Genomic DNA, 13,129 nt, shown 5'->3' with positions numbered 1-13,129 from the left:
GCTTTCCAAAAAAAACACGATTAAATGGATCATGCAGTGTATCAGTACACCTAAATACTCTTTATCTTTAAATGGCACACTACATGGCTATTTTGAGGGAGCTAGAGGTTTAAGACAAGGAGATCCCCTCTCTTCATACTTATTTGTTCTAGGAATGAAGTATCTTTCAAGAAGATTATGCATGCTCAAAGAGGATAATCTGTTCAAATATCACCCAAAATGTTCAAGGCTAAAAATTTCTCTTCTCTTCTTTGCTGATGATTTATTGCTTTTTTGCAAAGCTGATCTATACTTTATTGTAAGATTAAAGGAATGCCTTTTAGATTTCAGTTGTGTCTCTGGATTAGAAACAAATCCTAGCAAATGCTCTATATATATGAGTGGTATTGGTGATGACTTAAAAGCTCAAATTTGTGCTCTCCTTAATTTTTCTGAAGGAGTACTGCCTGTGAGATACCTGGGTGTACCATTAATCTCTAAGAGGCTTTCTTATGTGGATTGTTCTCTATTGATTAACAAGATATCTACTCAATTTCAAATCTGGCAAAAGAAGAAAGCTTTATCCTATGCAGGAAGATTGCAGCTGATCAAAACTATTATACTAGGTATCCAAATTTTTTGGAGTAGCAACTATGTCCTCCCAGTTAAAGTTCTGAAAAAAATTGACAGTCTCTATTCTGATTTTTTGTGGAATCATAAAATCCATCTGATCTCATGGTCTGCAGTGTGTCAAAGCAAAGAGCATGGGGGTTTGGGGATCTTCTCTGCTAGAGCATGTAATCTTGCAGCAGCCATGAAGCTCCTTTGGATGATACATCTCAAGAAGGACTTGTTGTGGATCAAGTGGATTCATGGACTGTAGGCTGTCTAAAAATCACAATAGATAGCTTATTCAAACAAGCTCCGACAACGGAGGTCACAATCAGACGACTTCCCAATCACTGCATCCGCAACTCCACAATCGCCACAAACGCGACCTCACTTCTGAGATGATTGATCTTGATGGCTGTGACAACAGCATGGCTAATATCATAGCAACTATTAGAGATGCTGATGAGCAGTGGGACGATTTCAGAAATAAAAAGTTGGACTCAGTTGGTGAGTTGCTTGGTAGAGAGCTATGGGCGAATATTCATCTTTAAGACACTATGGATGTTGATTCCCGTCTAGCTCCTACAACGAAAGCTACAATCAAATAGCTTTCGGGTCGATGATCGAAACATATAGTCGAATAGTTGCTTGGTAGAGAGCTATGGGCGAATATTCATCTTTAAGACACTATGGATGTTGATTCCCGTCTAGCTCCTACAACGAAAGCTACAATCAAATAGCTTTCGGGTCGATGATCGAAACATATAGTCGAATAGTTGCTTGGTAGAGAGCTATGGGCGAATATTCATCTTTAAGACACTATGGATGTTGATTCCCGTCTAGCTCCTACAACAAAAGCTACAATCAAATAGCTTTCGGGTCGGTGATTGAAAGCGGCAAATAGAGGACTTTTCACATAGATCGAGAAAGGTTACAATTTAACGACACTTCCGACAACTGATGAAAACTCTATGCAGCAGTCTTCACAATCTACAGTGAAAGTTACAATCTGACGGCTTTCACACCCCACAACAGCTAAAGCCAGGATTACTGAACAACGGTCCTTGCAACGCTCTACAGAAGAAGTTACAAATCAGCTAACTCCTTCTGAAACGCGGGTGTCATCCCCGCGTCATAACTTTGGAAATGAAGGCGACCCTCGCGTCGTCAATGCACAAGCCAAACGCGAGCGACCCTCGCGTTCAATGGTGTTCAGCTAACACCCAACTTCGCGTCTCAATCCTAAGAAGCGAAGTTGGGTTCTGAACGCCAGATTGGGCGTTTGACTTGTTCAAACACGAGTCGAACGGTTTCAGAACCGTTTATCCCACGTTCTGAGGGATTTTCGCCCACGTAGGAGCGGATATAGGAGTCAGTTACAATCTCCTATCCCCCTATAAAAACTCAACGAACTCAACTGAGTTAGGGGTTGGATTTTTGGCATCTGAACCACACAGGTTGGATTAAAAAGATCTAAACCCAACAACAGCAACGAAATCCTTGGAGATAGGATTTTTGAACCAACCTCAGAAAATCAAATCTGAGAGAATCCTTCAACAACAGAAAAACAGCTTGATTATTAACCGAATTTTCGGTTCCAACAACTCTATTCACAGAGTTCAAACTCGTTCAGAGTTCTTAAACTCATTCAGAGTTATTCATAAAACTTTCCACGAAAGTTCATCGTTCCCACGAGATAAAGACGGTCGGATCGTCAACGGAGAGCAAGTTCGACGCAATCAATCGAAGGAAGCACTCCATCGCTGCCAAGAAGAACCCAGTTTTAAACAAAGGGGAAAATCAAATTCGTTTTCCTCTCTTTTGTAATCAAGTTGTAACCGAGATCAAAGGAATCAAAGTCACATTTTCTTTATTCTCTTCTTTACAATTTTTCCAACAAACAAAAGATGGCGACTCCGCTGGGGACTAGCTTTTCCGACGATGAAGTGGTGGCTCAGTCCGACGTCCACCTCTTGGGAACGACTGTAGAAACTCTCGTCGTAGAGTTTGATCAGGCGAAATACGAGGAAGCCCTATCCTCTGGATCGCTTAGCCCCAAGGCTAAGCATGGTGTCCGCAAGATCTCCAAGGAGATCAATTCTGTTGTTGAAGAGCCGAAGAAAGCCCTCTCCTTCGGCCAGGAACTCAAATTGGCTCTGCTGGCTGAAAAGCCCACGTCCGCGTCAGCACAGCGTGCTTCGGGCCACAAACGGCCTCTGGAAGAGACGAGTTCCATAAACGTCAACGACGTTGCTGCTAAGGCTTTGAAACAAGCCAAAAAGAACGCCGCTCGCCGACGGAGAAGATCCATCCGACGAGCACACTTACGAGAAAGCCGATTGTTGGCCCAACGCGAAGATCGCGTTTCTAAAGATCCAACCGAACTTGGCGTCCCCAAAGAAGAACGCTCACTGCGTGGTAATGAGCCCAACTATCAGCCTAGGCTGATACAGCTCAAACGCGACCCTGAGTGGCGCGTTGTTCACTCAAAACGCAGCCCTCAGAATGGAGCTGCCAAAACCAAACGCGACCCTCATAGGCGCGTTCCAATTGAACATGACTCTCAGGAGTCTGTTTCACAAATTAAACGCGACCCTCAGGTGCGCGTTCAAACGAAGCATGACTCTCAGGAGTCTGTTTCACCAACCAAACGCGACCCTCAGGGGCGCGTTCAACCAAAACTTGACCCTCAGAGGTCAGGTTCATCATTTAAACGCAGGCCTCGGCCTAGTGTTTACAAATTTCAACGCGACCCTCGCGTTATTTCTCAAGAACGCGATCTTCAAGAGGTCCGTCAGGTTCAAAAAAGTCAGCGTGGCTTTAAAATTCACGTTCGACAAGAACCAATCTCACCTACCCAAGGGCAGGGGGTTCCAACTCCACCTCCAAGTCCGGGGAAAGTTTCCTCCCAAGTTCGTTCCAACTCCACCTCCAAGCCCGGGGAAAGTTTCCTCCCAAGTTCCTGATCTGCGGGAACTGTTGTCGAGAGGAAAATCAGCAGCACAAGCAGCTCACTCATGTCAGTGTGAGAGGCTTATCTCGGCAGTCTTGTCAGAATGCCCTTGTTGTGCAACAACACCTCGGCAGTCTGTATTCGACAGGTTGACGAATGTCGTTAGACCTGCCAAACGACAACGCCGCAACAGAAAGAAGACAGTTGAAGCGGAATACCCTCAGGTCACTATCAACATGATCGGCCGAGGGAAGGCCTCGCATACTGATTCCGACGAGTCACAAGAGAGTCATCCGCCAACTGTCCGAGAAATTTGTGACCAGTTCGAAGGAGTATATCAGAATACTCGGACTCGGACAGGAGCTATTCGCCCGGTTGACTATCAAAAGTTAGCCAAAGGCATTACAACAAGTGAGGAGCATTCGGCAATAGCCGAATCTCAATCTTCAAGCTCTGTTGGAGCACGTGAGGTCTCGATGAGTCGCAAGAGAGTCATCCGCCAACTGTCCGAGAAATTTGTGACCAGTTCGAAGGAGTATATCAGAATACTCGGACTCGGACAGGAGCTATTCGCCCGGTTGACTATCAAAAGTTAGCCAAAGGCATTACAACAAGTGAGGAGCATTCGGCAATAGCCGAATCTCAATCTTCAAGCTCTGTTGGAGCACGTGAGGTCTCCGCTTACATGTCAGGGAACCACGAAGACATCGCCAAAAGAGTGGACGAACATCATGTCATGCTCCAGGCGCAACAGGAGACACTTCTCCAATTGAAGGATATGTTGGCTCAGCTTCTTGCTGAAAAAGGCCACAAACCTGAGTCTTCCCGGAGAACAACTTCAAAGGGAAAACAAAAACTGCATGAATATTCAGACCGTGAGACTCACAACCTGGGATCCTCTTCCGAGGGTGAGAGGGAGATCGAGAAAGCGCAATCGCCAACAGAAGCGAACTTCGCGAAGAGGGAGTAGTGCGGCCTTACCCTGCTGAGTGGGATACAGCTCCCTACCCACCGAAATTTAAGGCCCCTACCTTACAACCGTTCGATGGCACAGGCTCGCCAAATCAGCACATTTACTACTTCAAGTCCCAAACTGGGGATGTAGTAGCAAACGACGCCATCCTGACCAGGCTGTTCATCGGTACCCTTAAGGGTGTCGCCTTCGAATGGTTCATGAAATTGCCTGCCGGATCTATCCAGAAATGGGTAGACCTAGAAAGGCTATTCTTGGCCAGGTTCTTTGAGGACGACACGGAGGTCTCGGCTAGATTCTTCGAGGACGACACGGAGGTCTCAGTCCCAACTCTTCTTGCCACTAAGCAAAGGAAAGGAGAGTCCATCAAAACCTATGTGGAGAGATTCCGTAGCATGGCATTACGATGCCCCTCAGGTATGATCCAATCAACTCTGGTTGAAACTTGCAGGCACAACTTGCAGACCCAGCTCCTTGCTCAGATAGGAGTAGCAGAGTGTCGCTCCTGGAGACAATTAGTTTCACAAGGAGAACAAGCTGAAGAGATAGTGGCGCGTGTCAAAGCTGAAGAAGTGCCACAACCCAAGCCAGACCTTGGCGGCCGACTACACGCGAGTTCCACCGCCGAACAAGCAGGGCAAAGCGCCAAATCAGCAAAGAGCGCCCAAGCAGTATTCGTTCAAAGAGGAGCACGTGGATACATTATTCCAATTGCTTCGAAAGAACAACAAACTGCAACTGCCTGAGATCAGGAAGCCGGATGAAGCAGGGAAAGTAGATGACCCCAACTATTGTCGTTATCATAGATTCCTAGGACATCCCACCAAAAAGTGCTATGTATTTAAAGATATCCTGCAGAATTTGGTGAACGCTAATGTGCTCACACTGAAGCCAGAGCAGAAGACCGTATCTACTAATATGATAGCGGTCCAATTTGGTAACTTCCCCCCGGTCGTAACCGCAAACGGTGTTGTACCCATCCGCAAGGGAGAAATGCGCCTGAAGAATGCTGACCTGCATAGTCAGAAGGACAGGGGGTTGGTGCCCCTCACTACCCCAAAAGGGGAAATCATGTGGGTCCACCCTGATCTGCTAGGAGATCAACAATGGATGAACACCCAGTCCAAAAAGAAGGGAGGCAAGGCTAAGTCTTCCAACATGATTAGCCCCTCCATTACTGAAAATGATGACCACCTCAAACCTCTTACTGATTCAGAAGAGGAAAGGATTGTCCTAGCAGCATACCCAGAAGGCAATCCTGGCACTCGATCAGGGAAAGCTTACCTGAGGGATTATGGCCAGAACGCTCCAGAGGTCGAGGAACAGCCCCAAGACACTGGGGGTTCTGTTCCGAAAAAGCCAGTGGACAAAGGAAAACAGAAGGAGCTCCGATTCCACAGAAATCTCCACCAGGAAACTGGAGAGTCGAGCGCTCCCTTCCAATTCAACGTCATGGCGCAGCTGGCCAACATACCGGCCAGGATTACTTTATATGAGCTCCTAAGGTTATCCAAAACTACCAAGGAAGCTCTGATTGAAGCCCTGAAGAATACAGAGAGCTTCATCACCCAAGTCACCCCGGCTCCCGAAGCCTCTGATGATCAAACGTGTCTACAATGTCTGCAAGCGGCGAGGAGTCTACCCTGCATATCGTTCACGCAAGAAGACATGCAGGTCAAACATGAACATGACCGACCACTGTACTACACAGGATATATCGGATCCTCCGAAATCAGTCGTGTTCAAGTTGACCCGGGCTCAGCACTCAGCATCATGCCCTACAGGGTCATGCAGGTCCTAGGGATTCCCATGCACCGGCTGCACACCACCCAGACTACTATTTTCGGGTTCAATGCAAACAGTACCCGACCCCTGGGAAAGATTAAACTCAGATGCCAGATCGGAGATCTCAAGTCTGAGGTAGCATGCTACATCATAGATGCGGACACGTCCTACAACCTTTTGCTAGGACGACCATGGATACATGCAAACCGCATTGTCCCATCTACTTTGCATCAGGTTATGAAGTACGCCAATGACAAGGGCGAAGTCAGAACCTTGATCGCAGAGAAATACCCCTTCCGAGGAGTAGAAAACTTCCACACCGACTCCGTCTTCTATTTGGAATCCCAAGAGAAAGAAGATGTGGACAGCGGTAATGAAGCTGACATCGAGCCAGACCCCGATGAAGATTGTCCTTGGGAGTTAAACTTTGATGTAATGGGTCAGGGTGAGAGTAATAATGATGTACCGAGTGGGGGCGAGTGGTGCATTAATGAAGATTTCATTTTAGCGTACTTGTCTGATGTCTCTCTTAACAATAAACAAATAGAGAATGATTCTAGTGCAGGTACCAACCCATGGCACGTACTGTGCACCGAGGCGTCACTCACCTTACCAATGGAATATCGTCATACGAGTCCGACGTCAGCATTGGACCCTTCTTTAAAAACTTGACTGTGAACATGGTTTCAACCAGTCATCCAGATGAAGACGCAGGGGGTGACGAGGAGTTAATGGAATCGACCGATGATCCTTGGATCAAGCGTCTCAATATCCTGTGGGATATGCGTTTCGAATAACGCGAACCACCCACTAAAGATAAAGTGATCCAAGTCAACATGGGAGATGAGTCTGACCCCAAGCCCATTTTTATAGCCGAAGGCCTATCATCCACCGAGAAGGAAGACCTTATATCTCTCATCCGAGAATATATAGACGTCTTCGCTTGGAACTATGAAGATATGCCAGGTCTTAACCCCTTTAGTTGCCCTCCGATTTGTGTACGAGCTCGACGACCAAATCCAAGCGACACGTTCTCCTTCTCCTTCACTATGTCGAAGGTCAAACCCCGACGGCAGCTCGCATTCAGAAAGTAGGAGAGAGGGTACATCCTCTTCATGCTAGGGAGAAATAAAAAGCGATTATCAACTCTCCGCAGCAGCTTTGAGTCTTCCATACATGTGAAATGATCATTGGCTGGTATGCGATCTCCAAATATGAACGCTGGTTTAGGAAACTGGGCATGACCGACCGGGGTCTCCAAGTCCAAATCAGTTATCAAAATCCTGAGAGTAGAGCATTGAGGGAATTTAATCATTTCCGCTCTCTCAGAATCAGGAAAAGTACACAATGGAATTTGGTTCTGAAGACTGAATAGTTCATTCGCGTCAGGTCCCCCGATGCATCCAAAATGATGCTCTTGTGAAAGCGGCACATTCGGGAAAAGCACTGCACAATCAAAAGCGGAAGTTAACGGCTAGAAACGAGCTATCAACATAAAGACATAGCCTGAAAATAAAGGGTTAAAGGCTCATGTCGAAATCTCCCACGCGAAGTTCGAACCTCGCGTCAGAAGTCTCAAACGCGAAGGTCAACCTCGCGTTGAAAAAACTTGAACGCGAGGGTCGAGACCCACATGGGATCCCAACCCCGCGTTTTCATTGAGTTGAAACGAGTCATCTTCCTCGTTATCAAGAACCCATCTAGGGTTTTCAGAGAACTTGCCAAGGCAAGTTATTTCGGTTGGCACTCACCACGACAGGGAAGCCCCCGCAGCAGCGGTGACGACGACGATGTTTCCGCATGAACAAGAACGCCGCCGGCGTCCTCAGCCGACGGCACTTCGGAAGTCGCTCCGGCGACTTTCTTGGAGTTTGAACCTCTTCTCCGAGGCGCCATCGATGCAGTCGATCGGAGGAAATTCCTTTGAATGAGGGAGACGAAGACCGTCGGAGATCTCACCGGAATCAAACGAGAATTCTCGTTCTTGAAAATAGTCGAAAGTCTTGAAAGTCAAGTGACTTTTGATATGCCCACTCAGGTCTTTTTATACCAGCCGCCAAGCTGTTAAGATGGCATAGGATTCTAGGAATGAATCCCAACCATCTTTCAAAACGCGAAGCTCACATCCGCGTTCAAATTTCCCAAGTGCAAAGCTCAAGCCAACGTCACAAGGCCTGAGCCTCGCGTTTCAAATATTAAACGCGAGGGTCACCTCAGCGTTGCAAATCTTCTAAATGAAGAATATGCAGAGTGTTAATCAAAACCTCTGTATCTCTTCAGCAGAATTCAAATTCTCATTGGGTTAATACTGCACCCCAAAATCCACTTATCAATTCTCAAAAATAGAATGATAAGTCTCCAATTCATTGTCGATTTATTTGCTCTCCTCAGCAAAGCAATAAATAACTTATTCTCAGTAGGGTAATAAACTCCCCCAAAATCTTGATCAAATCACAAGTCTTATAACTCATCACTCCGATGATAAAACATATAGCAGTTCTCCCCTGTGAGACGCTATAATATTCTTTCCCCACAAATGTCACGTTAAAATTACACCTCTGACAAAATCAACTTATCGATTCTCGTCAATAGAACGATAAGTCCTCAAAATTGCCCTGATCGCAATATTTCAAATGTCACGTTAAAATTACACCTCTGACAAAATCAACTTATCGATTCTCGTCAATAGAACGATAAGTCCTCAAAATTGCCCTGATCGCAATATTTCTTCTGTCACGTTAAAATCACACCTCTGACAAAAATCAACTTATCGCTTCTCGTCAATAGAACGATAAGTCTTCAAAATTGCTCCGATCGCAATATCTCTCTTGCTAAGTTAAAACTACACCTCTAGCATTTATAGACTTCTTTCAGTGTTTAAAGCAAAACATAACACAGGAAGAATTCTATTAGTCAACCCTATTATGGGAGTATTCGTCCTCAGCAGTTTGAAACTTTCTAGAGTTGTCTTAAATGATAATAAAGAGAGTTCTCTGCAACAGAACCATTGTGGAGGTATATTCTAAGTCAGGAATACATCTCAGGCATTTCTCGTGACTTGTATTTAAAATCAAAAAATGATAAATGCAAGAAACAATGAGAAGTCAATATCACTTTTTATTCAAGAACCAAAAGAAAGTGATACAAAACAAACTTTGTTCTTGTCAAAAGAACATTACAGAAGCCAAGCTCACTCATGCATTAAATCAAAAGAGATGAGTTGAGCCTTGAGTTCAGCTAGCTCCGCCTCGTGGTTAGCTCGCACCATAGCTTCAGCCTTTGCTCGGAGTTCATCCTCGCTGGGTATGATGATGGCCGCCATTTCCTTTCTGACGTCTTCCAGAGCCTGAGCTTGTGCATGATACTCCAAAGTACTAGCTGCATTCTGGGTACTAAGGATGTTGACAATGCCTTCTTCGCGGGAGAGTTCAGCTTTCAATCGCAGGACTTCGGCTTCAGCTTCAACCAGTCTGTCCCGAAGCGAATTCATAGAAGCAGTTGAGCGTTCTAGTTCTTCTCGCTTCCGAGTGTTACGCTCACGAAGCTCTGCAATCTGACGCTCTTTTTCAGCTAAGTCCCGTTCTAGCGCCTCTCGGTGTATCACTTCAGCGACCTGAAGACTAGCCAAAGTGGACATAATTTGCGGCTGAAGGTCACTATGGCCCATGGTCTCGAAGCGTTGTAATTTCTCCTCCAAACGAAGGATAATCTCTGAGCAGCGTTCGAACCATTGAGTTTCGCCCACACTCCTGACCCCGTTTAAGCCTGCTTCCAGCAGAGGTCGAAAGGAGTTCAAAGTTCCTTGGCCATTCATCAGGGACTCAACTACCGTCTTCGCAAGACTGTTTAGATACACCAAGGAGATTTGAAGGAATTTAGGTGCATTAGCGAGACTGACAATTGCACCTGAAGATACCCCTTCAGCAGCTGAGATGGAGGCGTTAAGATGATGACTAGCAGGCGATCCAGGTGCTGAAGCTGCAGAGGCGATTGAAATGTTCAATTGCGAAGGGCTTGAGGTCAAAGCCATCAATGCTTTCGCTTGAGAAGAGCTAGGCCCAGCCTCCGTTGGGGTGAGTGAGATCTTCATCACCGCTTTTGGTGAAGCAGCTACTACAGAAGAGTCAGGCAGGGGTTGCTCTTGCGTAGGGGCTGATACCTGCACGAGCTGTTGTTCCGGAGGAGGAGTAGCGGCAGTGGTTTCAGGCAACGCTACAGGCGGAACAGTCGCCGTAGGAGAACCAGGTAAATGTTGCTCTTCTAAAGGAGCCGACACTTGCGCAGGTTCTTGCTCTAAAGGAGCAGCGGAAGTAGTCCCGAGAGTGGGTGAACCTGCACGAAAAAACGGTCGGAACGCAGAAAAAGCATGTGGAAGAAGTCGAAACAAACCAAGCTTACCGGTAAGATAAAAAGGAGTATAACCTGATGCTTTATCAGACGGGACCTTGGGAGCATCATCATCAAAAGTGGTGACGTCATCGAGGGAATCATGCTCATCGTCATCTTCACCTTCACCTGACATGTTACCAACATCGGCGTCCTCATCACCTCTATCTTCATCAGCTGCATCACCAGTTGGGGAGTCGTCATAATCAACTCGCTCCTCATCACCCGGAACAGCTGAAGACTCCGGAAGACTTGCACCAGCGGCTGGTCTTTTCATAAGTCCCGTTGTAGGACTAGGCATTAAATCATCAGCTTGTGACATTAATGCTGAAGGAGAAGGAGGTGGATTATCTTCGAGACCCCCTGGCTCCAACGCAGGAGACCTAGGAAGATCCATCACCGGAGCAGATTCTGCATCTGCAACCATTAATTCATCTTCTTCGTCCTCAGGAGGATGATAAGAAGAACCTTCGCCCGACAGAGCTGGACCATGAGAACGAAGTCCCGCTCTATGCGGCAGGCCAGCCACAGATGATTCCTGTGGTTCGTCATCTTTAGCAGCTTTAATGGCCTCAGCCATCAACTTGGATTTTTGTTGGCCTCTGGGGGGAGAATCCACCAGCAACTTTCGACGGATCTGCTTATCATACTGGCCAGCTTCATCAGCAGAAAGTTTTCTTTTCCCCGCTGCTCTTGTCATAGGAGGATCAGCCGCTCGTTGTTCTTCCACTGGAACGGGCTCAGCTCCTTGTTCCTCTTCCTGTTCGGCAGGCTGACTCTCGATGGATAGAAACTCATCGATCCCCCTCAAGCGAGACGTCTTAGACCCCTTTCTTGAATTATACATATGCCTAATGTCCTTCAGGCAAGATGTATTCAAGTTGAAGTTGGGAGTCTGAGAAGCAGCGTAATACCAATTGCAGAAGCTGATGGAGGTATAGGAATTAGCAGTTTTGTGGGGAAGCTTGAAGATGGCTTTGGTACAACCTGCCACAGAATAATACCAAGCCCTGGCTCCTTCATATAAGTTGGCTATAACTGAGAGTTGAGGACGAGGGTTCCCGACATACAACTGATCATACCCAAATTGGCGAGCGAACGGAGGAGGAATAGCGGCAGTAGTTTCAGGCAACGCTACAGGCGGAACAGTCGCCGTAGGAGAACCAGGTAAATGTTGCTCTTCTAAAGGAGCCAACACTTGCGCAGGTTCTTGCTCTAAAGAAGCAGCTGAAGTAGTCCCGAGAGTGGGTGAACCTGCACGAAAAAAACGGTCGGAACGCAGAAAAAGCATGTGCAAGAAGTCGAAACAAACCAAGCTTACCGGTAAGATAGAAAGGAGTATAACCTGATGCTTTATCAGACGGGACCTTGGGAGCATCATCATCAAAAGTGGTGACGTCATCAATGGAATCATTCTCATCGTCATCTTCACCTTCACCTGACATATTGCCAACATCAGCGTCCTCATCACCTCTATCTCTGTCAACTGCATCACCAGCTGGGGAGTCGTCATAGTCAATGGATTCTCTTCAAGACCCCCTGGTTCTAAGGAAGGAGACCTGGGAAGGTCCATCACTGGTGCAGATTCTGCGTCCGCCTCCAATAATTCATCCTCTTGATCCTCAGGAGGATGGTAAGAAGAGGCTTCGCCCGATAAAGCTGGGCCGTGAGAACGAAGGCCAGCTCTATGCGGCAGGCCCGCCACGGACGATTCCTGTTGTTCTTCATTTATAGCAGCTTTGATGGCCTCAGCCATCAACTTGGATTTTGGCTGGTCTTTGGGAGGAGAATCCACCAGAAGTTTTCGTCGAATCTGCTTATCATACTGGCCAACTTCATCAGCAGAAAGTTTTCTTTTCCCAGCTGCTCTTGTCATGGGAGGATCAGCCGCTCGTTGTTCTTCCACTGGAACAGGCTCAGCTCCTTGTTCCTCTTCCTGTTCGGCAGGCTGACTCTCGATGGATAGAAACTCATCGATCCCCCTCAAGCGAGACGTCTTAGACCCCTTTCTTGAATTATACATATGCCTAATGTCCTTCAGGCAAGATGTATTCAAGTTGAAGTTGGGAGTCTGAGAAGCAGCGTAATACCAATTGCAGAAGCTGATGGAGGTATAGGAATTAGCAGTTTTGTGGGGAAGCTTGAAGATGGCTTTGGTACAACCTGCCACAGAATAATACCAAGCCCTGGCTCCTTCATATAAGTTGGCTATAACTGAGAGTTGAGGACGAGGGTTCCCGACATACAACTGATCATACCCAAATTGGCGAGCAAACCTATAGGGTTGGTAAGGCTCGACGAAACAGTTGACGCCTTGCCGAAAGATCAGATAGCCTGGCCTGATGGATAGAAGCCAGTGGAAAACACCCCCGCTCAGCTGAGTGAATCCATTAGGACCTGCCGTATCCTGATATTCTGCTCCATAGACACCGCCCTCGAAA

At 46.8% G+C, this 13,129-nt stretch overlaps 1 protein-coding gene across 1 annotated transcript; it reads right to left on the bottom strand.

The window, feature by feature from the left end:
• Positions 9,493–12,711, bottom strand: LOC109840443. Its single transcript, XM_020409096.1, has 4 exons — positions 12,132–12,711; positions 11,853–11,942; positions 10,812–10,865; positions 9,493–10,634 (listed from the first exon to the last, which is right to left on the bottom strand). Exons 1-4 carry the CDS (start codon positions 12,709–12,711, stop codon positions 9,493–9,495), a joined length of 1,866 nt encoding a protein of 621 aa, XP_020264685.1.

This window comes from Asparagus officinalis, chromosome 1, assembly GCF_001876935.1.
Source record: "Asparagus officinalis chromosome 1, Aspof.V1, whole genome shotgun sequence".
NCBI lineage: Eukaryota > Viridiplantae > Streptophyta > Magnoliopsida > Asparagales > Asparagaceae > Asparagus > Asparagus officinalis.
This window is presented reverse-complemented; position numbering and strand designations above follow the sequence as displayed.

What these genes read in the sequence shown, in the direction of transcription:
- LOC109840443 (XM_020409096.1), bottom strand. Translation starts at nt 12,711, where the DNA reads ATGTATAATTCAAGAAAGGGGTCTAAGACGTCTCGCTTGAGGGGGATC. An exon ending in AGAAGAGCAACATTTACCTG is followed by an intron (nt 10,866 to 11,852) that starts GTTCTCCTACGG and finishes CTGGTGATGCAG; the next exon opens with CTGATGAAGATAGAGGTGAT. An exon ending in TGGTAACATGTCAGGTGAAG is followed by an intron (nt 10,635 to 10,811) that starts GTGAAGATGACG and finishes TTTTTCGTGCAG; the next exon opens with GTTCACCCACTCTCGGGACT.